At 39.3% G+C, this 18,955-nt stretch overlaps 1 protein-coding gene across 3 annotated transcripts in view; it reads right to left on the bottom strand.

Annotated features, from left to right (window-relative positions):
* Positions 1-3,501: 3,501 nt before the first annotated feature.
* The window catches only part of LOC139746795 (uncharacterized), a 251,551-nt gene continuing 236,097 nt past the window's right edge, over positions 3,502-18,955 (bottom strand). For all 3 annotated transcript variants that reach the window (XM_071658345.1, XM_071658346.1, XM_071658347.1), the window contains 6 exons: positions 15,644-15,831; positions 14,282-14,418; positions 11,237-11,381; positions 10,515-11,015; positions 5,681-5,880; positions 3,502-4,061 (listed from right to left, as the gene is read on the bottom strand). In XM_071658345.1, coding sequence (XP_071514446.1) covers positions 3,955-4,061; positions 5,681-5,880; positions 10,515-11,015; positions 11,237-11,381; positions 14,282-14,418; positions 15,644-15,831 — 1,278 coding nt within the window. In that variant the 3' untranslated portion in view covers positions 3,502-3,954. The remainder of the gene's footprint in view (positions 4,062-5,680; positions 5,881-10,514; positions 11,016-11,236; positions 11,382-14,281; positions 14,419-15,643; positions 15,832-18,955) is intronic.

Genomic DNA, 18,955 nt, shown 5'->3' with positions numbered 1-18,955 from the left:
AAGGCGACTAAAAGGGGAGGGAGCGGGGGGGCTGGAAATCCTCCCCTGGTTTTTTTTTTTTAATTTTCCGAAAGAAGGATCAGAGGGGGCCAGGTGAGGATATTCCAAAAAAGGCCCAGTCCTCTGTTCCTAACGCTACCTTGCTGACGCGGGAAATGGCGAATAGTTTAAAAGAAAAAGAAATATATATATATTATACATATATATATAATTCATTTTTATTGTAACTTATTTTACCAACAAATATTTGTACTTTTCAAAACATTTTCACCATCATTATGTAAAGTAAGCTTTTACATTACCCTATCTGTCGCTGGAAAATGATCTACAAAGGTGTTACACCTAATAGAAAATATATGGTTGGAAAGTGTTGGCAGTATAGTATCATGAAAGCTTGAGTTACCATATTTCTTCCTCAAGACAGTAAGTGCAATATATTCTTAACCTGAAGACCCCCTTGCAATTGGGACCTCTGTGGTCCATTTGCTCAAGATATTTAAGCAGCATTAACATATCTGGCATTTCACTTTTATTAACATTGATACCTAAATCTCTAAATCTTTGATGGTATTGCCAAATCATTTTGTGTATAAAAATCATATCAGTGCCAAGGGAACAACAAACAGCATATTGTGCAGCACACAGATTTCTAATGAAAAGTGTAAAATTAACTTTAAAATTTGAAAGAAGATTGAGCCCATATATCATTTCCTATTTGCTAAGGAAATGTTATAGTACTGTACATACAAAACCAGGCATGCTATTCAACGTGATATAAAAAATAAAAAATAAAAAAAGACAAACACTATTACCAATGCACCATCATGCATATCTGTGCAGTCATTGCTTGACAGGGGTTCAACTAGGGTTCACTGAGTTCACAAGCTACACCAAATAGTAGTACGACAACCAGATCAAATCAATGGTAAAGGGAAACGGTGAAATGCACACCATCAGTTATCCAAAAGGATAATGGAGTTTGAAATCAGTAGCATATTTTGTATTTCACAAGAATGCATATCTGCTGATTTTCCAAAAATTATGCTGTATTGCCTTAAACATGTTGAAATGATGCACATGGTGTTACTCCATCCCACTTGTTATGGTACACTTCAAGAATCATGCACACAATCTTAAATAAAATATAAGCACACATGTATATTGCATATCTATCATTCACACACATTAATGATCAAAACTCCACATACCATGGCACAATTCTCAGACTTGAAAAGAAAGTAAATTCTGTCTTGAATCTTAAGTCTCAAGACAAAAAAGAAAAAAAAAATTGTCTTGAATCTTTTAATGGTATCATAATCAATTCTTTTGGCCATATATATTGGCTTAAGAGATTTCGACTTCGAGTAGTTTTTTTCAGAATGTGAGACTTTTCATAAGATCTTAAATATGAGAATCTTGATTTCACTGTTTTAAGAGTAATGCAAACAATGGCTTACGACTCTTTATGGAAAAGACACACATCAGTACACTAATCTGTACATCTGTATTTACCTGTAGTCAGTATGCATGCTTATGAATTCCTTCACTGGCAAATGTACTCTGTTCCTACAGAGTTTTTAACAAGAGGAAAGTCTTAATCAAATAATCCTTAGGTTGTGAACAGTTTAGAATCTAGGTTTTAGTTCGAAAACATGTCACTTGATCTTTCATTTCTTTGACATTAAGAAAAAATATTTCTGTTTCACCATATTAATACCCAAGTGAATAATAAGTAGTTATGTGATATGAAATAGATTGGTAAGTTTACCTTTGCAAGAACAAACAGCTGGGGAGGCTGTATGGGAAAGGCCTTTGACTCTGATTAGTACAGAGCCATGCATGTGCAAGGTCTAGTTGTATTTGTATACATTGGCTGACCCAAACTTCAGAATTCTTTGTCAGATGTCCAAGCACAGTTGTACAGTATATAAAGCGGTATTCAATGTGCTTTCATGGTCTATATATGTGCTTAAATGTTTTTCATGCATGTTTGTTACACACCTTTAGTTATGATGCAATGAACAATGAACAAATCATATCAGAAAAATCCTTTAGTAAGTGTCATTCACTGCCAAGTATTTCTAAGGCATGTTTTACATACAAGTTCTCAGTTCAAAATCTACCATGCTAAATTCAGCTAGCACTGGTAATGCTATGCTACGCAATTTGTGTGATAATAGGTCTATCTTGAATGTCAATATCGTGACCAAAACTTCAAACCGATACTCAACACAAACTGAGCATAAATGAAAATACTGTCCATGACTGGCCACTTCTTATAATTCTTATATGTCAAGACACCACAGAAAAGAATATTTACTGGGATCCATTACTTGATGCAAAAACTGCTTAGCTTAGCAGTGAAACCTATGATTCCAATCTTTGTAATGCATTGTAACAGTTCAAAGTTGTCCTCACTTTCAAGTATTTGTTCCCAAACTGTGAGAACCGCATCGGCTCTCCAGAAAAAATTTACTTTGATAGCTTTTTTAATTTTGTTTGTATCTTAAATATGATAATCTAATAAATAGAATCTGAAATTATCAGTTTTTGAACAGGGATTATGATATTTACAAATGAAATCATGAAATAAAAATTGACTTGTACATGAAGTTCTCAAAAAAATCTTACGAAAAAGTTGGGTATTAGATTTGCCATTTCTAGTTCCACTGGTTAAAAAAAAATCTTAATCTTACACTATTATCAGAATGATATCTAATGATCCATTAATTTAAAAAATGATGCCAAAATGTCCTTCAAAAGGTTCTACACACGCACTTTGGACAGCTATCTTTTTACTTAAGAGCTACAGATCAAATGAAGCAATTTTTCTTCTTAAACCTCGTGAAAAATTACGGCACTCCAATACCCAGTTGTGCAGTTTCAATTCAAAAAAGTAAAAAGAGCTAAGCTGAGCAAAATATGATTGGGAGAATAGTATAACAACAGAACATTTACTTACAGCAAGACTATAGCACTCAATCATGTTCTCTTGAAATACACCTAACTTCATTCTCACAGATGCATCAGGAATGACATTTTATGTTCCTTAACCCTTTCACTATGTAATCAAATTCTGATGTTCCAATATCATCAGTTATCTACATAAAAGTACTAATGTAATGTTAAAGCATTAAATCACAGTTATCTGCTCAATTTTCACAAAATTCATAAAAAATGGTTTTCATACATCTCACAAAAAACTGATCAAAAATGAAATAATAAAGGAGTCTAATGTATTACACTAGCAAAAACCTGGAATGATATCATGAAGCATAAAACATTTTTGGAAAGTTGCTGTATGATGCATTAGTTACAGCTGTAGGTCCGAGATTTGCAACCATGGGTTAGAAATGTCAATGTGCTCAAATTTGAATTTTGCAGCGAGAGGGTTAAAATCATTCATACACTTATAGAGACTAATAGCCATGATGCTTTCATTAACTTCACTGCAATATGTCCAGTTACTGAGGATGAAGAAAAATATTCACAGTAAAACACTCAAGGTTCCTCACTTTATTTTCAACATTATAATTTTCATCCAACTAATTCTTTTATGCACTTTTACATAAGCCAATGACACCATTCACTTCGTTGTTTTCAGAAGTCTCGCAATCACATTAACAGCATTTTTGCGTGGAAGCTTGCTAGCTACAGTTCTCTTTAATTGGCAGCCTTAAAAAGGAGCCAATTCTGAAACCACTTATATCGATAAATTTTTTCAGTACCCTGGTAAGATACAACGGGTCACCTATATCATGGAAATTATTGTCCGAGACTAGTTGTAGAATGGGTTTGCATTCAGCACCCTGGTATGATACAACGGGTCACCTATATCAAGGAAATTATTGTCCGAGACTCGTTGTAGAGTGGGTCTGCATTGATATGTGGTTTCAGAACTGATGCCCAAGTCTGTTTTGTGGCGGGCCTTGCCCCCTCATATTATGGCTGCTGCTATCTCTTATCAAACACCACTGGCTTGAACTCTCCTCCTGAATTGAGACTTCTTCCACCTAGAGCTGCTGTGCCATCACGGCCAATGTATAACTGAAGACCAGATGCTGAAAAAAAAAAAGTTTTCTTTGAGTCTTTTCATTTTCATAAAGCCAGGTTAAAGGCACCAATCTCTTTAAATCAATGTTAAGAGCAGATATAACAAAGTATTTTCCCAACATAAGTAACCCTGCTGACATTTCTTAGTACTGGAATCAAACCCAGGACTTGCTAAATGTTTATGAGAAGCATTGCATGTCTAGTTTTATTTTCATTATACATGCACAAGACAGTCATCAGATACAACTTCCCCTAAATGCCACACATGACACCTTATCAAAATATAAGCAATAGTGGTATATGAGACATACTGAGAGTTATCAGAGCTTCACATTTCTTATGTCACAGTTTTAAATAAATAAAACTTTTGACAAAATGGTTCAAATATTATGAAATGTGCACAACAAGCCTTTTCTTCTTTTAAGCATGTTCGCTATTTCATGTATGAACAAGGTAGCATCAAACACAGATCAATCAACCTAAAAAATCCTCACTTGACTCTATCTTTGTTCCTTCTTAAGGCAAGTCATGTGTGCAAGGAGGAAAAAAGGAGGGTGACTGACTGCAAATGAAGGTAGGGCTGTGGCAAGGGTGTGTGATGTCACTGTGGCTGCTTATTGTGTTTATGGATGGAGTGGAAATGGAGGTGAATGTAAGGGTTTTGGGGTGAGTGGTAGGTACACAGACTGTCACAGAAGGGGAGGCCTGGGATATGAATGGGTTACTGTTTGCTGATGACATGGCACTGATGGCACATTTCATTGAGAAAATGCTGAAGCTAGTTTCTGAGTCTGAGTGTGTGTGTGAAACGAGAAAGTTCAGAGTAAATGTGAATAACAGCAAATCAATTTGTTTTAGCACTGGGGAACGCCAGGTTATTTGGAGTGAGTTTGAATAGAGAGAACTTGGACAAAGTAGTGTACTTCAAATAACTGAGTGTGGATATGGTAGCAAATGGAACCACGGGAGCTGAAGTGAACCACAAGGTGGAAGAGAGGGGGTAAATATCCTAGGAACATTGAGGAACTTGTGGAAAGATGACACTGTCTGTGAGGGCAAAAATGGGCTGGTCTGATGATACAGTGGTCCTCTCAGTGCTCTATGCATGTGAGGAATGGGCCCTTGATGACAATTTATAGAAGAGGATGAATGTGTCTGAAACGAAATATCTGAGGGCAATAAAAAGTGCGAGGAAGACTGATCAAATAAGGAATGATAAGGTAAGAGAGGTGTGGCAGTAAGAGGAGCATGATGAAATGGTTTGGTCATATGGAGAGGAGGTTATAAGAGGATGACTAATGGTATACTTGTCATAAAAGCAAGGAACAAGGAAAAGGAAGTAATCCAAGAAGGAGGTGGGAGAATACAGGAGTAGATGCTTTGATTACCAGAAGCCTGAATATGACGGATGGTGTGAGACATGCAAGGGATACAACAAATTGGAGTAAATGTGGGGCCTGACTAGGGATACAGGGCTTTTTAGTGCATTATAAACCATAGTTAGAGAGTGGATGTGAGTGAATAAATCAGTTTCCTTCATCTGTTCCTGATGTTATCTTGCTAATGTGGAAAAAAGTGAAAAATTATTGGGAATTAAAAAAGATACGATGAAAGAATCCTTCCTTACTTTCAGCAGAATCATCTGGTTTTAGTGATTCAATCTTTGTATCCTCAAAAAGCTTATCGATGATATCGTTGGCATCAATTCGAGTGGCATCTACTCTCGACTCTTTATTGGCTTTTCCTGAAGGAGTTTTGACTCTGTTTGCTGCTGTTCGTTCTAGAGAACCACCATCACTCACCACACCAGAACCTGCACTACTACTTCTGTAAATCAAGCATAATAAATCCATATTTAGGAACATATAACACAACAAAAATATACATCTTGCAAATGATTAATGTATATCGAGTGAAAATGCTTACTTATGTCTTGAAACCTTCACCTACTTACAAAACAGTCTCTACCTTTTCACCACAAATGGTTTCCTGGACTTACCAAAGAACTTGAAGCACTGAAAAAAGTCCTTTATATCCAGTATCTGACCACTTTGTCACAGTGAATATCAGCTGACAAGAGGGTTGAATGCAATGTGAAGAATTGCTGACTTGATCCATCTTATGTTGTGCAATTATTGCTATTTTCGGTAATCTGAAACTTTTTCTTTTATCTCAGTTTAATGGTGAATTCCGGATGAAGGAAAAAAGGAGTCGTGAATTCTGGAATCTGTGATTCTTCTCTACTCAACAGTGAGAGATAAATCACTAATGAAACTGGCCAATCATAAACAATGTCTTTTCTTCCCTTATATACAATTTTTGTACTTCTATGCATCAAAACAATTTGCTCTAGAAAATTACCAGGCTAATATTACAAGTCATTACAAGATACAAGGTAGAACAGAACCCAAAGAAGCCCCTTTTATTCATGCATACCCTCTTCTGCTCTCTCAACCATACTCTTCATTCCCACACATCCTTCTTAACCTTTCATTACTAACTTGATTGTGCCACCTCACACCACATATTGCCTCAAACATTTCATTTCTAACACATTCACTCCTCTGCAAGCAACCCTATCTATCCATATCATTGGAAACGCTATTCCTTCAAACATTCCCATTTTTGCCCTCTATGATAATGTTCTCTAATTCCACACATTCTTCATTGCTGCTACAACCTTTGCCCCCTCCCCCACCCTATGACTCGCTTTCTCTTCTATGGTTCCATTCACTGGCAAGTCTACTCCAAAAAATCTAAAACACTTCACTTCCTCCAATTTTTCTCCATTCAAACTTAAATGCCAACTCACCTGTCCCTCTACCCTGCTAAACCTAATAACCTAGCTTTTATCCACATTCACTTTCAACTTTTTCCTTTCACACATTCTTCCAAACTCATTCTCCAACTAATGCAGTTTTTCACTTGAATCCCACTTACCAGGGCAGCTCATCTCCCATCCACAAACAAATTGAACAACCATGGTCACATCACACATCCTTGCCACAGACCAACCTTCACTTGGAACTGTTCACTCTCCTTTCCTCTTACTTGTACACAAGCCCACTGCTGCAGGCAGCTTTCCTCCCACACTGTATATTCTTAAGAGCTTCTACAAAGCATTTCTATCAGTCCCATCACATATTTTCTCCAGATCCATAAATGCCACATGCAAATCCATCTGCTTTTTCTAAATATTTCTTATACACATTTTTTGAAGCAAACACCTGATCCACACATCCTTTACCATTTCTGAAACCATATTGCTCCTCCCCAATTTGATGCTCTGTACATACATTCACCCTGTCAATCAACATCCTCCCATACAACTTACCAGGTATACTCAACAAACTTATACCTCTGTAGTCTGAATGCTCACCTTTATCCCTAATGCCTTTAAAGAATGACACTATCCATGCAATCCACCAATCCTCAGTCACCTCACCATGATCCATATACATTGAATATTGTTACAAATCAATCAGTAACACAGTCACCCCCTTTCTTAATAATTCAAGAGTACTAACACCCACCTTGCTGCATTTCATCTTATGCAAGGCTTTCACCAGCTCCTCTCTCATCACCAAACTACTCTCCATGAGTCTCTCACCTTGCATACCATCCTGACCAAAAAACCCTGCATCTGCCACACTGTCATCAAACACATTTAACAATCCCTCAAAATACTCACTCCATCTCCTCCTCACTACCTGTTACCAATTCCTCTTTTGCCTCCTTCACCAATGTTCTCATTTGTTCTTTTCTCTTTTGCAAATTATTTACCTCCATCCAAATCATCTAATTCTACCTAAAGTTTACTGATATTCACTCATCCCAATTCTGAATTGCCCTCTTTTTCAACCCTTGCACCCTCCTCTTGACCTTCTGCTGCTTTCTCTTATACATCTCCCAGTCGTTTACACTCCTTCCATGTAAGTACCACCCAAATGCCTATCTTTTCTCTTTCACTAGCAATCTTACTTCATCCCACCACTCACTACTCTTTCTAATCTGCCTACCTCCCACCTTTTGCATGCCACATCCATCTCTTGCACATGTCATCACAGCTTCCCTAAATACCTCCCATTCCTCACCCACACCCCTTGCTTCACTTGCTCTCACCTCTTGCCATTCTACCCTCAATCTCTCCTAGCATCTCTTCACATAAGTCTCCTTTTCAAGCTCATTTAGTGGTTCACCAATCTCTTCTCCCAGGCATTGTTTCCTCTTTTTCGAAAACCTCAGCAAATCTTCACCCTTGTCTCCACAAGAGTGATCAGACATCCTACCAGCTGTCCTTCTCAGCACTTTTACATCCAAAAGTCTCTCTTTTACACACCTATCAATTAACATGTAATCCAACAATGTCCACTGACCATCCTCCGACACACATATGTATACTTTTGTACATCCCTCTCTTTAAATCAAGTATTCTAATCATCAGTCCTTTTTTCAGTACACAATTCCACGAGCTGTTTACTATTTCCATTCATAACACTGAATACCCCACGTGCCCCAATCATACCCTTAACTGCTACATTACCTTCCAATTTAAATCATACAGCAATAATACCCCAATTCTCACATCTAAACTAGTGACACATTCACCTAGCTGCTCCCAAAACACTTGCCTCTCATAAATCTTTCTTCTCATGGTGAGGTGCATAAGCAGTAATAATCACCCATCTCTCATCATCCACTTTCAGTTTACCCACATCAATCTGCAATTTACTTACACTTTCAGTTTCACCCACATCAATCTAGAATTTACCTTCTTTCACTCTATCCCTCCCGCAACTCCTGCTTCAGTAGTAATGCTACTCCTTCCTTAGCTCTTGTCCCCTCACCAACTCCGGAATTTACTCCTAAGGCATTTCCAAACCATTCTTGCCCTTTACACTTAAGCTCTGTTTCACTCACAGCAGAATATCCAGGTTTCTTTCCTCAAACATACTACCTATCTCCCCACTCCTCTCATCTGCCCTCACAGATGATAACCTCACTTTCCACTCATTTCTCAATGCTCTCAGAATGTTTGCCCCCTACCCACCCTATGATTTGACTCCACTTCATGGTTCCACTTGTTGCTATGTTTACTTCCAGGTATCTAAAACACTTTAATTCTTCCAAATTCTTTCTATTCAAACTCACACCATTTCTAATGTAATGTAACCACAGCCCCATATCTACAACCCAGCCCCACAGCCCATCAACTGAGGATTGAGAAAAAATAATTCCCACATGTTCCCTTCATGTCACAGAATGCAACTAAAAGGGGAATGCATGAGAAGTATTCTTTCTCCTCTATCCCCTATATATATATCCTATATATATATATCTGCATAAATCAATATGGAATGGTTGATGAAATAGTAAATGCTTATCATGATGGTTATCAAATTCATATTCTAAAGCTATAAATCTGTATTTATATGGTACTTACAGTGTATTTACTAAACTTATATCTAAGATTATCTTACCTCATTCAAAGATGACTGAATGGCATCCTATGATGTATCAATAAAGTACAGAATATAAGGTGCCATGGATTCACCATTACACACAAAATCCTAGCACATTCGAATCAACTTGTAATCTTTCGATATACCTTTAAAAAAGTTTTAAACTGTACTAGTTGAAATATCAGGAATGTTTAAGAAAGATAATTCTAGGAGATTCTCTTCTATTTATCTATATCTCTGACACCTGTTCCAACTAGAACTCCCTCAAGGATAGTGGCCACAGCAATACAGTCTCCATAACTACCGGACTCAAGTGCAACTTCTTAGCCTTTAGTGCCTCACAATTAACATCCATCGGCAGAGGGCAACTCTGGCGCAGTGTTCGCATTGGCTCCTACCTAATATTCCTACTGACAACTACTATCTAATACATCTACCTAATGCTCCTGCCTACTACTTCTAACAAATGCTCCAGCCTACATGTCCATATCTACTACTGCTATCTACTGCTCCTGGTGATCAAGAGCATCAACCATATCCAATCAAAAGTATTACATTCAACCATCTGGTTTCATTTCAACAATAAATAAATATCTTTTTTGACAATACAGTGAAAATGTCTCATATTCAAACCAACTATACAATTGAAATAAAAAGCTTTTTACCACTGAAAATAAATAAAAGAAAATATATTTGCTCATGTGGCTAAACTACGTTTGTACCATAACACTGTGGACATTACCTAAAAAGTCAAATACTATGAAGAGACATCTGACAAAATCGTATATACAAATTAGTGAGTAATAAAGGAAAATTATTATATCAAATGCTTTCCGTTAAGTATTGACTGATACATTTGATTCCAAACCAAAATATTTCAAAACTGAAATCTTTCAATTATATCTACAGTTCATGACTGGTGCATTATTCTATAGATCTATCTACATATACTCAAAATGCTTTCCGAATGTATACCATAAAGAAAGTAATTTTGCTAACCTGGTCTCCTTACTCGAGTCAGTAGCAACATGCAAACTAGGAGAATCGGCGTGCAATGCAATAGCTGAAAGTGCTGTGTGCAGTGCTCCAACTGGCCATGGGGGTTGTTGGGGATAAACTACCAGTGTGCGGCTACCATCATCACTGCCTACACCACTGGATACAGAACCACCCCGAGTACCAGAGGAGGACTGAGACACAAGGGATGGAGTTGAGCCACCAAGGAGATTGGAGAGATCCCTATACAAAAGCAAACTATGCCTTCGTGAATCAGAAGGTGGGGTGTTGCAAAGAGAAGCTGATTCACTGCATGCACCAGGGAGAAGATGGAAGCGAGCTGTTGGTTTAGAGGGAGGAAGGCCCTTTGGATAAGGATAATGAAAAGGATGAGTGTAGAGATGGTCTGAGAAATTGGTGTTAGTAGCGTACAATTGGAAGCCGCTTTGCTTGGAGGATGGAACTATGCTGTTTGGTGACCAGACGGTGAATGTTGGAGAACGGCTGCATAAAATTAATAACAGCATTAATAATAATACCTGGGGATTGACATTCACTTACAATCAAGCTATATTCCAAAACTGCCGTTAGGCAAATGAGAGATATTATCAAAAAGCAAAAGCATGCATACAATAATTAAAGGGTGCAAAAATACAGAATTGTTAAGTTAATTACTGGTGAAGCATAAAAATACGTTGCTAAATAATGTTCACATCATTACTTACCTAATATGTCCTGACTTTTCTGATTGAGAGTTAATAGATGCATAGCCAGAAGCATGTGAACCATGGCTTGTGTTGGAAGAGTTTCTGGAGTGGCCAGGGCCCTCACCCATCCAGCCTTCACCTTCCTCACTGTCGCCAAATACTTCTGTTAAATGCAGATCTCACTTAGTGTAATGTATCTTGGTCATGCTTACTCAACAACTGTGTGTTAAGTTTAAATAATGACAATATGGAAGTTTATATTCACTTAGTAAAAAAGTTGGCAGGGGCTGCATGACTTGTCTAGAGCCCTTAAATCTGCCTGTTATGTGTAATACACTGAAACCACAGCCCCTGTCCAACACCAAGCCCCACAGACCTATAAATGATTACATGCAGCGGCTTCACATGCCCTGGGTCTGACAATTGACAGCACATCAATTCCTGTATAACATATTGTTCTAATTCATTCTATCCAGTGCATGCATTACAACTTCTTGCATGTTTAGGCCCTAATCACACACACTCTCTTTCACACCATCATCCCATCTCCAATTTGGTCTTTCCCTTCTCTTTGTTCCCTTCACTTCTGACACATGTAACTTTGCCAACATCTCCTTTCTTATTCTCTACATGTGTCCAAACCATTTCAGCACACTCTCTTTAGCTCTCTCAACCACAGTCTCTCTAAGTATTTCTTCATATACACACATATATATATATATATATATATATATATATATATATATATATATATATATATATATTTTTTTTTTTTTTTTGCTTTGTCGCTGTCTCCCGCGTTTGCGAGGTAGCGCAAGGAAACAGACAAAAGAAATGGCCCAACACACCCCCATACACATGTATATACATACATCCACACACGCAAATATACATACCTACACAGCTTTCCATGGTTTACCCCAGACGCTTCACATGCCCAGATTCAATCCACTGACAGCACGTCAACCCCGGTATACCACATAGATCCAATTCACTCTATTCCTTGCCCTCCTTTCACCCTCCTGCATGTTCAGGCCCCGATCACACAAAATCTTTTTCACTCCATCTTTCCATCTCCAATTTGGTCTCCCACTTCTCCTCGTTCCCTCCACCTCCAACACATATATCCTCTTGGTCAATCTTTCCTCACTCATTCTCTCCATGTGCCCAAACCATTTCAAAACACCCTCTTCTGCTCTCTCAACCACGCTCTTTTTATTACCACACATCTCTCTTACCCTTACGTTACTTACTCGATCAAACCACCTCACACCACACATTGTCCTCTAACATCTCATTTCCAGCACATCCATCCTCCTGCGCACAACTCTATCCATAGCCCACGCCTCACAACCATACAATATTGTTGGAACCACTATTCCTTCAAACATACCCATTTTTGCTTTCCGAGATAATGTTCTCGACTTCCACACATTCTTCAAGGCTCCCAGGATTTTTGCCCCCTCCCCCACCCTATGATCCACTTCCGCTTCCATGGTTCCATCCGCTGCCAGATCCACTCCCAGATATCTAAAACACTTTACTTCCTCCAGTTTTTTTCCATTCAAACTTACCTCCCAATTGACTTGACCCTCAACCCTAATTACCTTGCTCTTATTCACATTCTTCTTTCACACACTTTACCAAACTCAGTCACCAGCTTCTGCAGTTTCTCACATGAATCTTTTTTCCAACCTCATTTACTTTCACCACCCTCTTCTCTCATATCGTTTCCTCTTCTAAAAACCCGAAAAATCTTCACCCTTACCTCCACCAGGTAATGGCAAGACATTCCATCATCTACCCCTCTCAACTCATTCTCATAAAAGAGTCTCTTTACATACCTATCAGCTGGTATGTAATCCAAGAAAACCCTCTACCCATCTTTCCTCCTCACCCATTATGCATGACCCTCATTTTAAACCAGGTTCTCCTAATCAAGAGTCCCTTTTTATCACACATCTCCACAAGTTCTTCACCATTACATCTCACTGAGTACCCCCATGTCCCCAATTATATCATCAATTGCCACACTGCTCACTTTTGCATTTAACTCACCTGTCACTAATACCCAATTTTTAGCTTCAAAACTGCTGACACACTCACTCAGTTGCTCCCAAAACACTTCCCTCTCATCATCATGGCCCTGTGCATAAGCACTAATTATCATCCATCTCTTGCAAACTATTCTCATTTTTACCCACATCAGTCTATACCTCACTTCCTTATACTCGTTCACTTATTCACACAACTCTGCTTGATCAGTATTGCTACACTTCCTTAGCTCTTGTGCTCACTCCAACCCCTGACTTTATCCCTAAGACATTCCCAAAGCATTCTTCACCTATACCCTTGAGCTTCGTTTTACTACGAGACAGTACATCCAGGAACATATGAGGAAAGGCCCCCTTCGTTCATATCCATTATCTAGATGTTACGTGCAGTACACTGAACCACAGCCTCCCTATCCATAACCAGGTCCCATAGACCTTTCTGTAGTTTCCCCTTTGGGTAGAAGTTGGGAGCTGGAAACCCCCTTTCTTGTAATTCAGTTTCTAAACGATGGAACAATACACACACACACACACACACACACACACACACACATATATATATATATATATATATATATATATATATATATATATATATATATATTGGAAAGGATCACAATTTTGCGCGTGATCAAGTATATTCCTTTCTTGTATCTCCCCTGATGATGTGATTATTACACAAAAGTGCGCTTGGGAACTTATCGTGTTTCAGTTCCCCGTGGACTCATAGGAATATATATATATATATATATATATATATATATATATATATATATATATATATATATATATATATATATATATATATATATATCATACTTGATTGATATCATAAACCAGATGAAGCATTACAAGATCCACACTATGAAATCATAATCTGCGCAAATATGAATCCGTAAAATGCAGCAAAAGGCATAACTAAACCATTAGAAAATATTCATACTTATCGGAAGGATAAAAGAGGATAATAAGAAATGATGAATGTGTAAGTACTGGGGTCAGAACACACCATTCACTTTCTTCTTGAGAGAATCATAGCCAGACGAGGTCAACGAAGCAAGGGATCCTGATGCTGGTCGACTGGGAGGGACTTCCTCTGCCCCAACTTCTGCAGATGGCTGATAACGAGTGCCTCGAGATGGCTGACTGAAATATTATAAAAAAAATGGTAACATTTATTGTAACACAATTCTGATGAGATCATGCATAACAAAAAAAAAAAAAAAAAAAGACCTCAAAGCCTTGCATTATATGTAGTCATTGTATTCTTTCTACGGAGACTCTACCAGCATACTCTGTAGTTAACAATACCTATCAAATTATTTTGACTACAACCCAATAAGATTCCAGTGCTCTGATAATAATAATAATAATAACAACAACAACAACAATAATAATAATAATAATAATAATAATAACAATAATAATACCGTTTCCTGGCACTACCTCACTGACACAAGAGGTGGTGATGCTGTTTCTTGTGGGGCAGGGTAGCGCCAGAAATGGATGAAGGTAAGCACGAATATGTACATGTGTATATATGTATATGATGATAAGTACATATTCATACTTGCTTGCCTTCATTATCTTCCCGGCGCCACCACGACCTACTAGTCGGCTCAATAAATAAACTAATCATTTTGATAATGAGCGGAGGAGGGCAGATGTGTTGAAAATCAATTGTCTGAGGACAATATGGGGGTGTGAGGTAGTTTGACTGAATAAGTAACGATAGGGAAGGGAGAGGTGTGGTAATAAAGTGTGTGGGTGAGAGAGCTGAAGAGGATTTGCTGAAATAATTTGGATATATGGAGAGAATGAGTGAAGAAAGGTTGACAAACAGGATGTTAGAAGCGGAGGGAATAAGAATGGGGATGAATGCATACTGATTTTTCCTGTTTACAGGAAAATAGAATGGTGTTAATGCTGTCGGCGAAAGGAAATAAACTAGACTTTGCCTAATTATCGTAATTACTACTATCATTATTATCATCCCGGAAGATATAAGTATATGAATATATAAGTATATAATTATGTGGATATGTACATATATGTGCGTGTATGTATATATGTATGTATATGAGTGAATAGGTATTTCTTCATTCAATTGTTGTGCTTCATTCACTACTTTGTCATTGATGAAGAGATCTGTCAATATACGTATTGCAAGGATTAAGCAATCCAGTATCTAGACGCAACAACATGGAGTATCTCCTTGTGTACGTAAATTACTATACCATACCATAATTCACTATTAATCTTGTAGAACAGTACCGGTAGAATTATAGAAAAGATAATCAGATATTCTAAAGTCTTGAAGGCCTAAATATCCACTTCCTTGGAACACCACACATCAGTGATATATACTTACGCTTTAAAGCATGGGTCGCCAGATAACAGTGTCATGTCCACGGTGACCTTGAGCATGGAGTTGTGGAGGCGATGTTTGGAGTCGTACGCCTCCAGCAAGTACCTCTGGGATCCTCCCGAGCCAGCAAACTCTGCCAGGTTCACATCGGCATATCCCAGTTTCTGGAATGATTTGCCTCCACGCACCTCCTGTTGGATGATAACATCTGGTTATCTGGCTACGAATAAATGATATAAATTTACTGAGAGACTAATTCTGTGGTCAGTGTACAGGTGACATATTTATAGAGTATGTAAATATTATGAACATGTATTCAGGAATGAAAAACTGCCAGCTGTTCATGTCCCCGTGTAGGTGTGGCTATACATTAATCTATATAAGAGTGACTTCATAAATGTGGCATTTTCATTTTCAAAGACATATGAACGATGTCATTTCATCAAATGCGCAACGTCAGAATTTTCTACAAAATGCGCAGTTGTTTCAATAAACTTTTTGCCATGTCACAAACAAAATAATAAGGGTTTATCTTTTTTTAATGCCACTAATTAATAACGCACATATATAATAATTTCATCCATCGCATCAAATGCAGACAGACTTTGAATATCAAATGTGTAATCAGAACAGAAAGAAAATTAGCATTCGCCAAAATATGCATAACTGATTAAGTTTTTTAAAGTTCAGTGAAGTTCATTTGCCTAAAAATGTGACCACACTTCTTTTCCCTGGCGTAGAATTCGTCTATTTTATTTCAACACTTCACCATCATCCGTGACCCTACATCTCCACCCTTACCTATCTCCACCCCACCCACCTTTGCCTCTGCCCCTTAGCAATCTCCTGCCCAACCCTACCAACCTTCCCCACGCCGGGAAAAAATCCTCTGAAGCATTGTACCTGCTTACATGGACTACACAAGAGCCCGTCAACCGCATGTAATCCAAGTCGACTGTACAGGGGTGCCTAGCGCACACCGAGGATTTCATTCCTTCCATTTCTACAGAATAAAATGTTGAGACATCCATGGCCAAGTCCCATGTGTTCTCACCAAACACCTTACAATAACATAGCACAGCTTGCATACACAGTCATCTGCTTGCATACATAGTCATCTCAGATATGCGTTACCATTAACCAAACACAGTACTACTGATCAGGGGTCATATATCAAAGGGCAATACTTAGTATAAAAACAGCCAATGTCCAGTATGTGCAACGCTTCACGAAAGACGAAAAAAATAAATGATAAATGACAAACCGTTGGATTTAATCCGATAATTTCAAAAACCAAAATGATATAATATCTCTGGCATGGTTTGGAAGTGACTTTATCAGTAGGAAAGAGACAGTGGAGGGGTGGAGGATGCCTTTCCGGCCATAAATTAACGACCGTGACCACGACCTAGCTTTAATCTGGATGTAGCCCACGAACTGCCCTAACTCTGCCTCTACGCCAGACAACAACCGAAGATATCAACATACCATCTACTTACGTCAGATAAGAGCAAGGTAGACGGCCAGATAACGATAGTCTACAACAATCAGTACCACTGTATTCAGCAGCGAAATTAAAATCAAGCAAACTGATAAGAGGTCCAAGTGCCACTATGAAGCTGCCGGAGCCACAGAGAACAGTCGCCTAACAGGGTAACTCGCCATATAGGTCAACGTGTTCAGGGGAACAATTCGAGCCAAAATAAACTCGCCCAACCATAACCTAATTTCAATCTGAACCTCACCATCTAGCCTGCTAGGGCAATCAGGGGCGACCAGGACAAGCGTGCATGGCCGTGTGTGCATGGCCCGTGTACGTGGTGCCTCCACAACCTGCAGGTAAGGTGTGGGGGACGTCACGGGTGAGGATGGAAGAGGCTAGGCGAGGTTAGGTTAGGAGGGTGGGAGGTGCGCATTCTCCTGGGCAGTTCTCTTTCACAGTGACATAGTTTTTCTGGCGACTGGCCTCAGTCAGCGCCGCTGGCAGCAATTCTTATGGACCCCAGTTAACTCCTAAAAAAAAAGTAACCCTGAGCCACACAAGTGGACTGTAAGGCCGCATTAATTCACACCATACACTGCCGTGAAGCTGGAGCGGCCACCGTACACTCGCCCGGGCAAAACGCACTGTAATAATACCTATTTTCACCCACCACAACAATTCCCCACATAACGGCTTCCTCTCCATGTCACGCGACATTAAATGCCATGTGCAACCTTCATGAGTAAATTACGGCCATTTAAAAGGAGACTGCGTTAAATAGCATTAATAAATCTGGCAGTGGCCTGCATGAAGCCTAGTCACAAAACACTCGGACACTGAGGACGCACGCACGAACGCATACACACCTGATGCTATGAAGAGCCAGGGAGGGAGACGGCAGGCGCGAGGCAAACTTTTGACCTCCAGTGAATCTCAAAAATGGCAACCAAGTGTGTTTTCAGAGAGGCCAACTTAAACCACGGCTACCAGACAGGTAGTTCGTGCTTGTTAAGTCATGATGGTGCGCGCAGCAGCCGTCTGGTGACGCAAGGTTGGCTGGTATAATGGTCTCCACTGCAGACAGACCAGCGACGTCGCATAACGGTCCCAGGCAACTCGCACCCACACAATTAGTAGCAGACATTACTAGAGCGCAGCGATGAGTTATGATTCTCAAGTGCATCTTATATTTCTGACTTTTCAACCGAGTATCTTTTACACTCACGGCACGGATATCAGCAAAAAATATTCTATTCAAATATCTCTAACCGTTCCAAGGGCAGAGCAAGAATTATATATATACCCAGCAATATTCAACAAAGCAAATCGCATTCTTACGATCTATTTGACGTAACATGATGGCTGTTTCTCTCAGCAAGTACGACATGAATCATTGCAGATTATGACCTGGGACGTCTGGTTACGAACCTTACTGCCAGAGGTTATGGCCAGGGCACAACCCTAGCGCCACAGGTTGTGACCAGGGCACAACCCTAGCACCACAGGTTGTGACCAGGGCACAACCCTAGCGCCACAGGTTGGGACTAGGGCACAACCCTAGCACCACAGGTTGTGACCAGGGCACAACCCTAGCGCCACAGGTTGCGACTAGGGCACAACCCTAGCGCCACAGGTTGTGACCAGGGCACAACCCTAGCGCTAAAGGCTGTGACCAGGGCACAACCCTACCGCTACTGGTTGTGACTAGGGCACAACCCTAGTGCCACAGGTTGTGTCCAGGGCACAACCCTAGCGCCACAGGTTGTGACCAGGGCACAACCCTAGCACCACAGGTTGTGACCAGGGCATGACTCTAGTAGTGCCACTTACGC

Source organism: Panulirus ornatus, chromosome 66, assembly GCF_036320965.1.
Source record: "Panulirus ornatus isolate Po-2019 chromosome 66, ASM3632096v1, whole genome shotgun sequence".
NCBI lineage: Eukaryota > Metazoa > Arthropoda > Malacostraca > Decapoda > Palinuridae > Panulirus > Panulirus ornatus.
The sequence above is the reverse complement of the archived record's forward strand: the minus strand, read 5'-3'. Positions and strand labels throughout refer to the sequence as shown.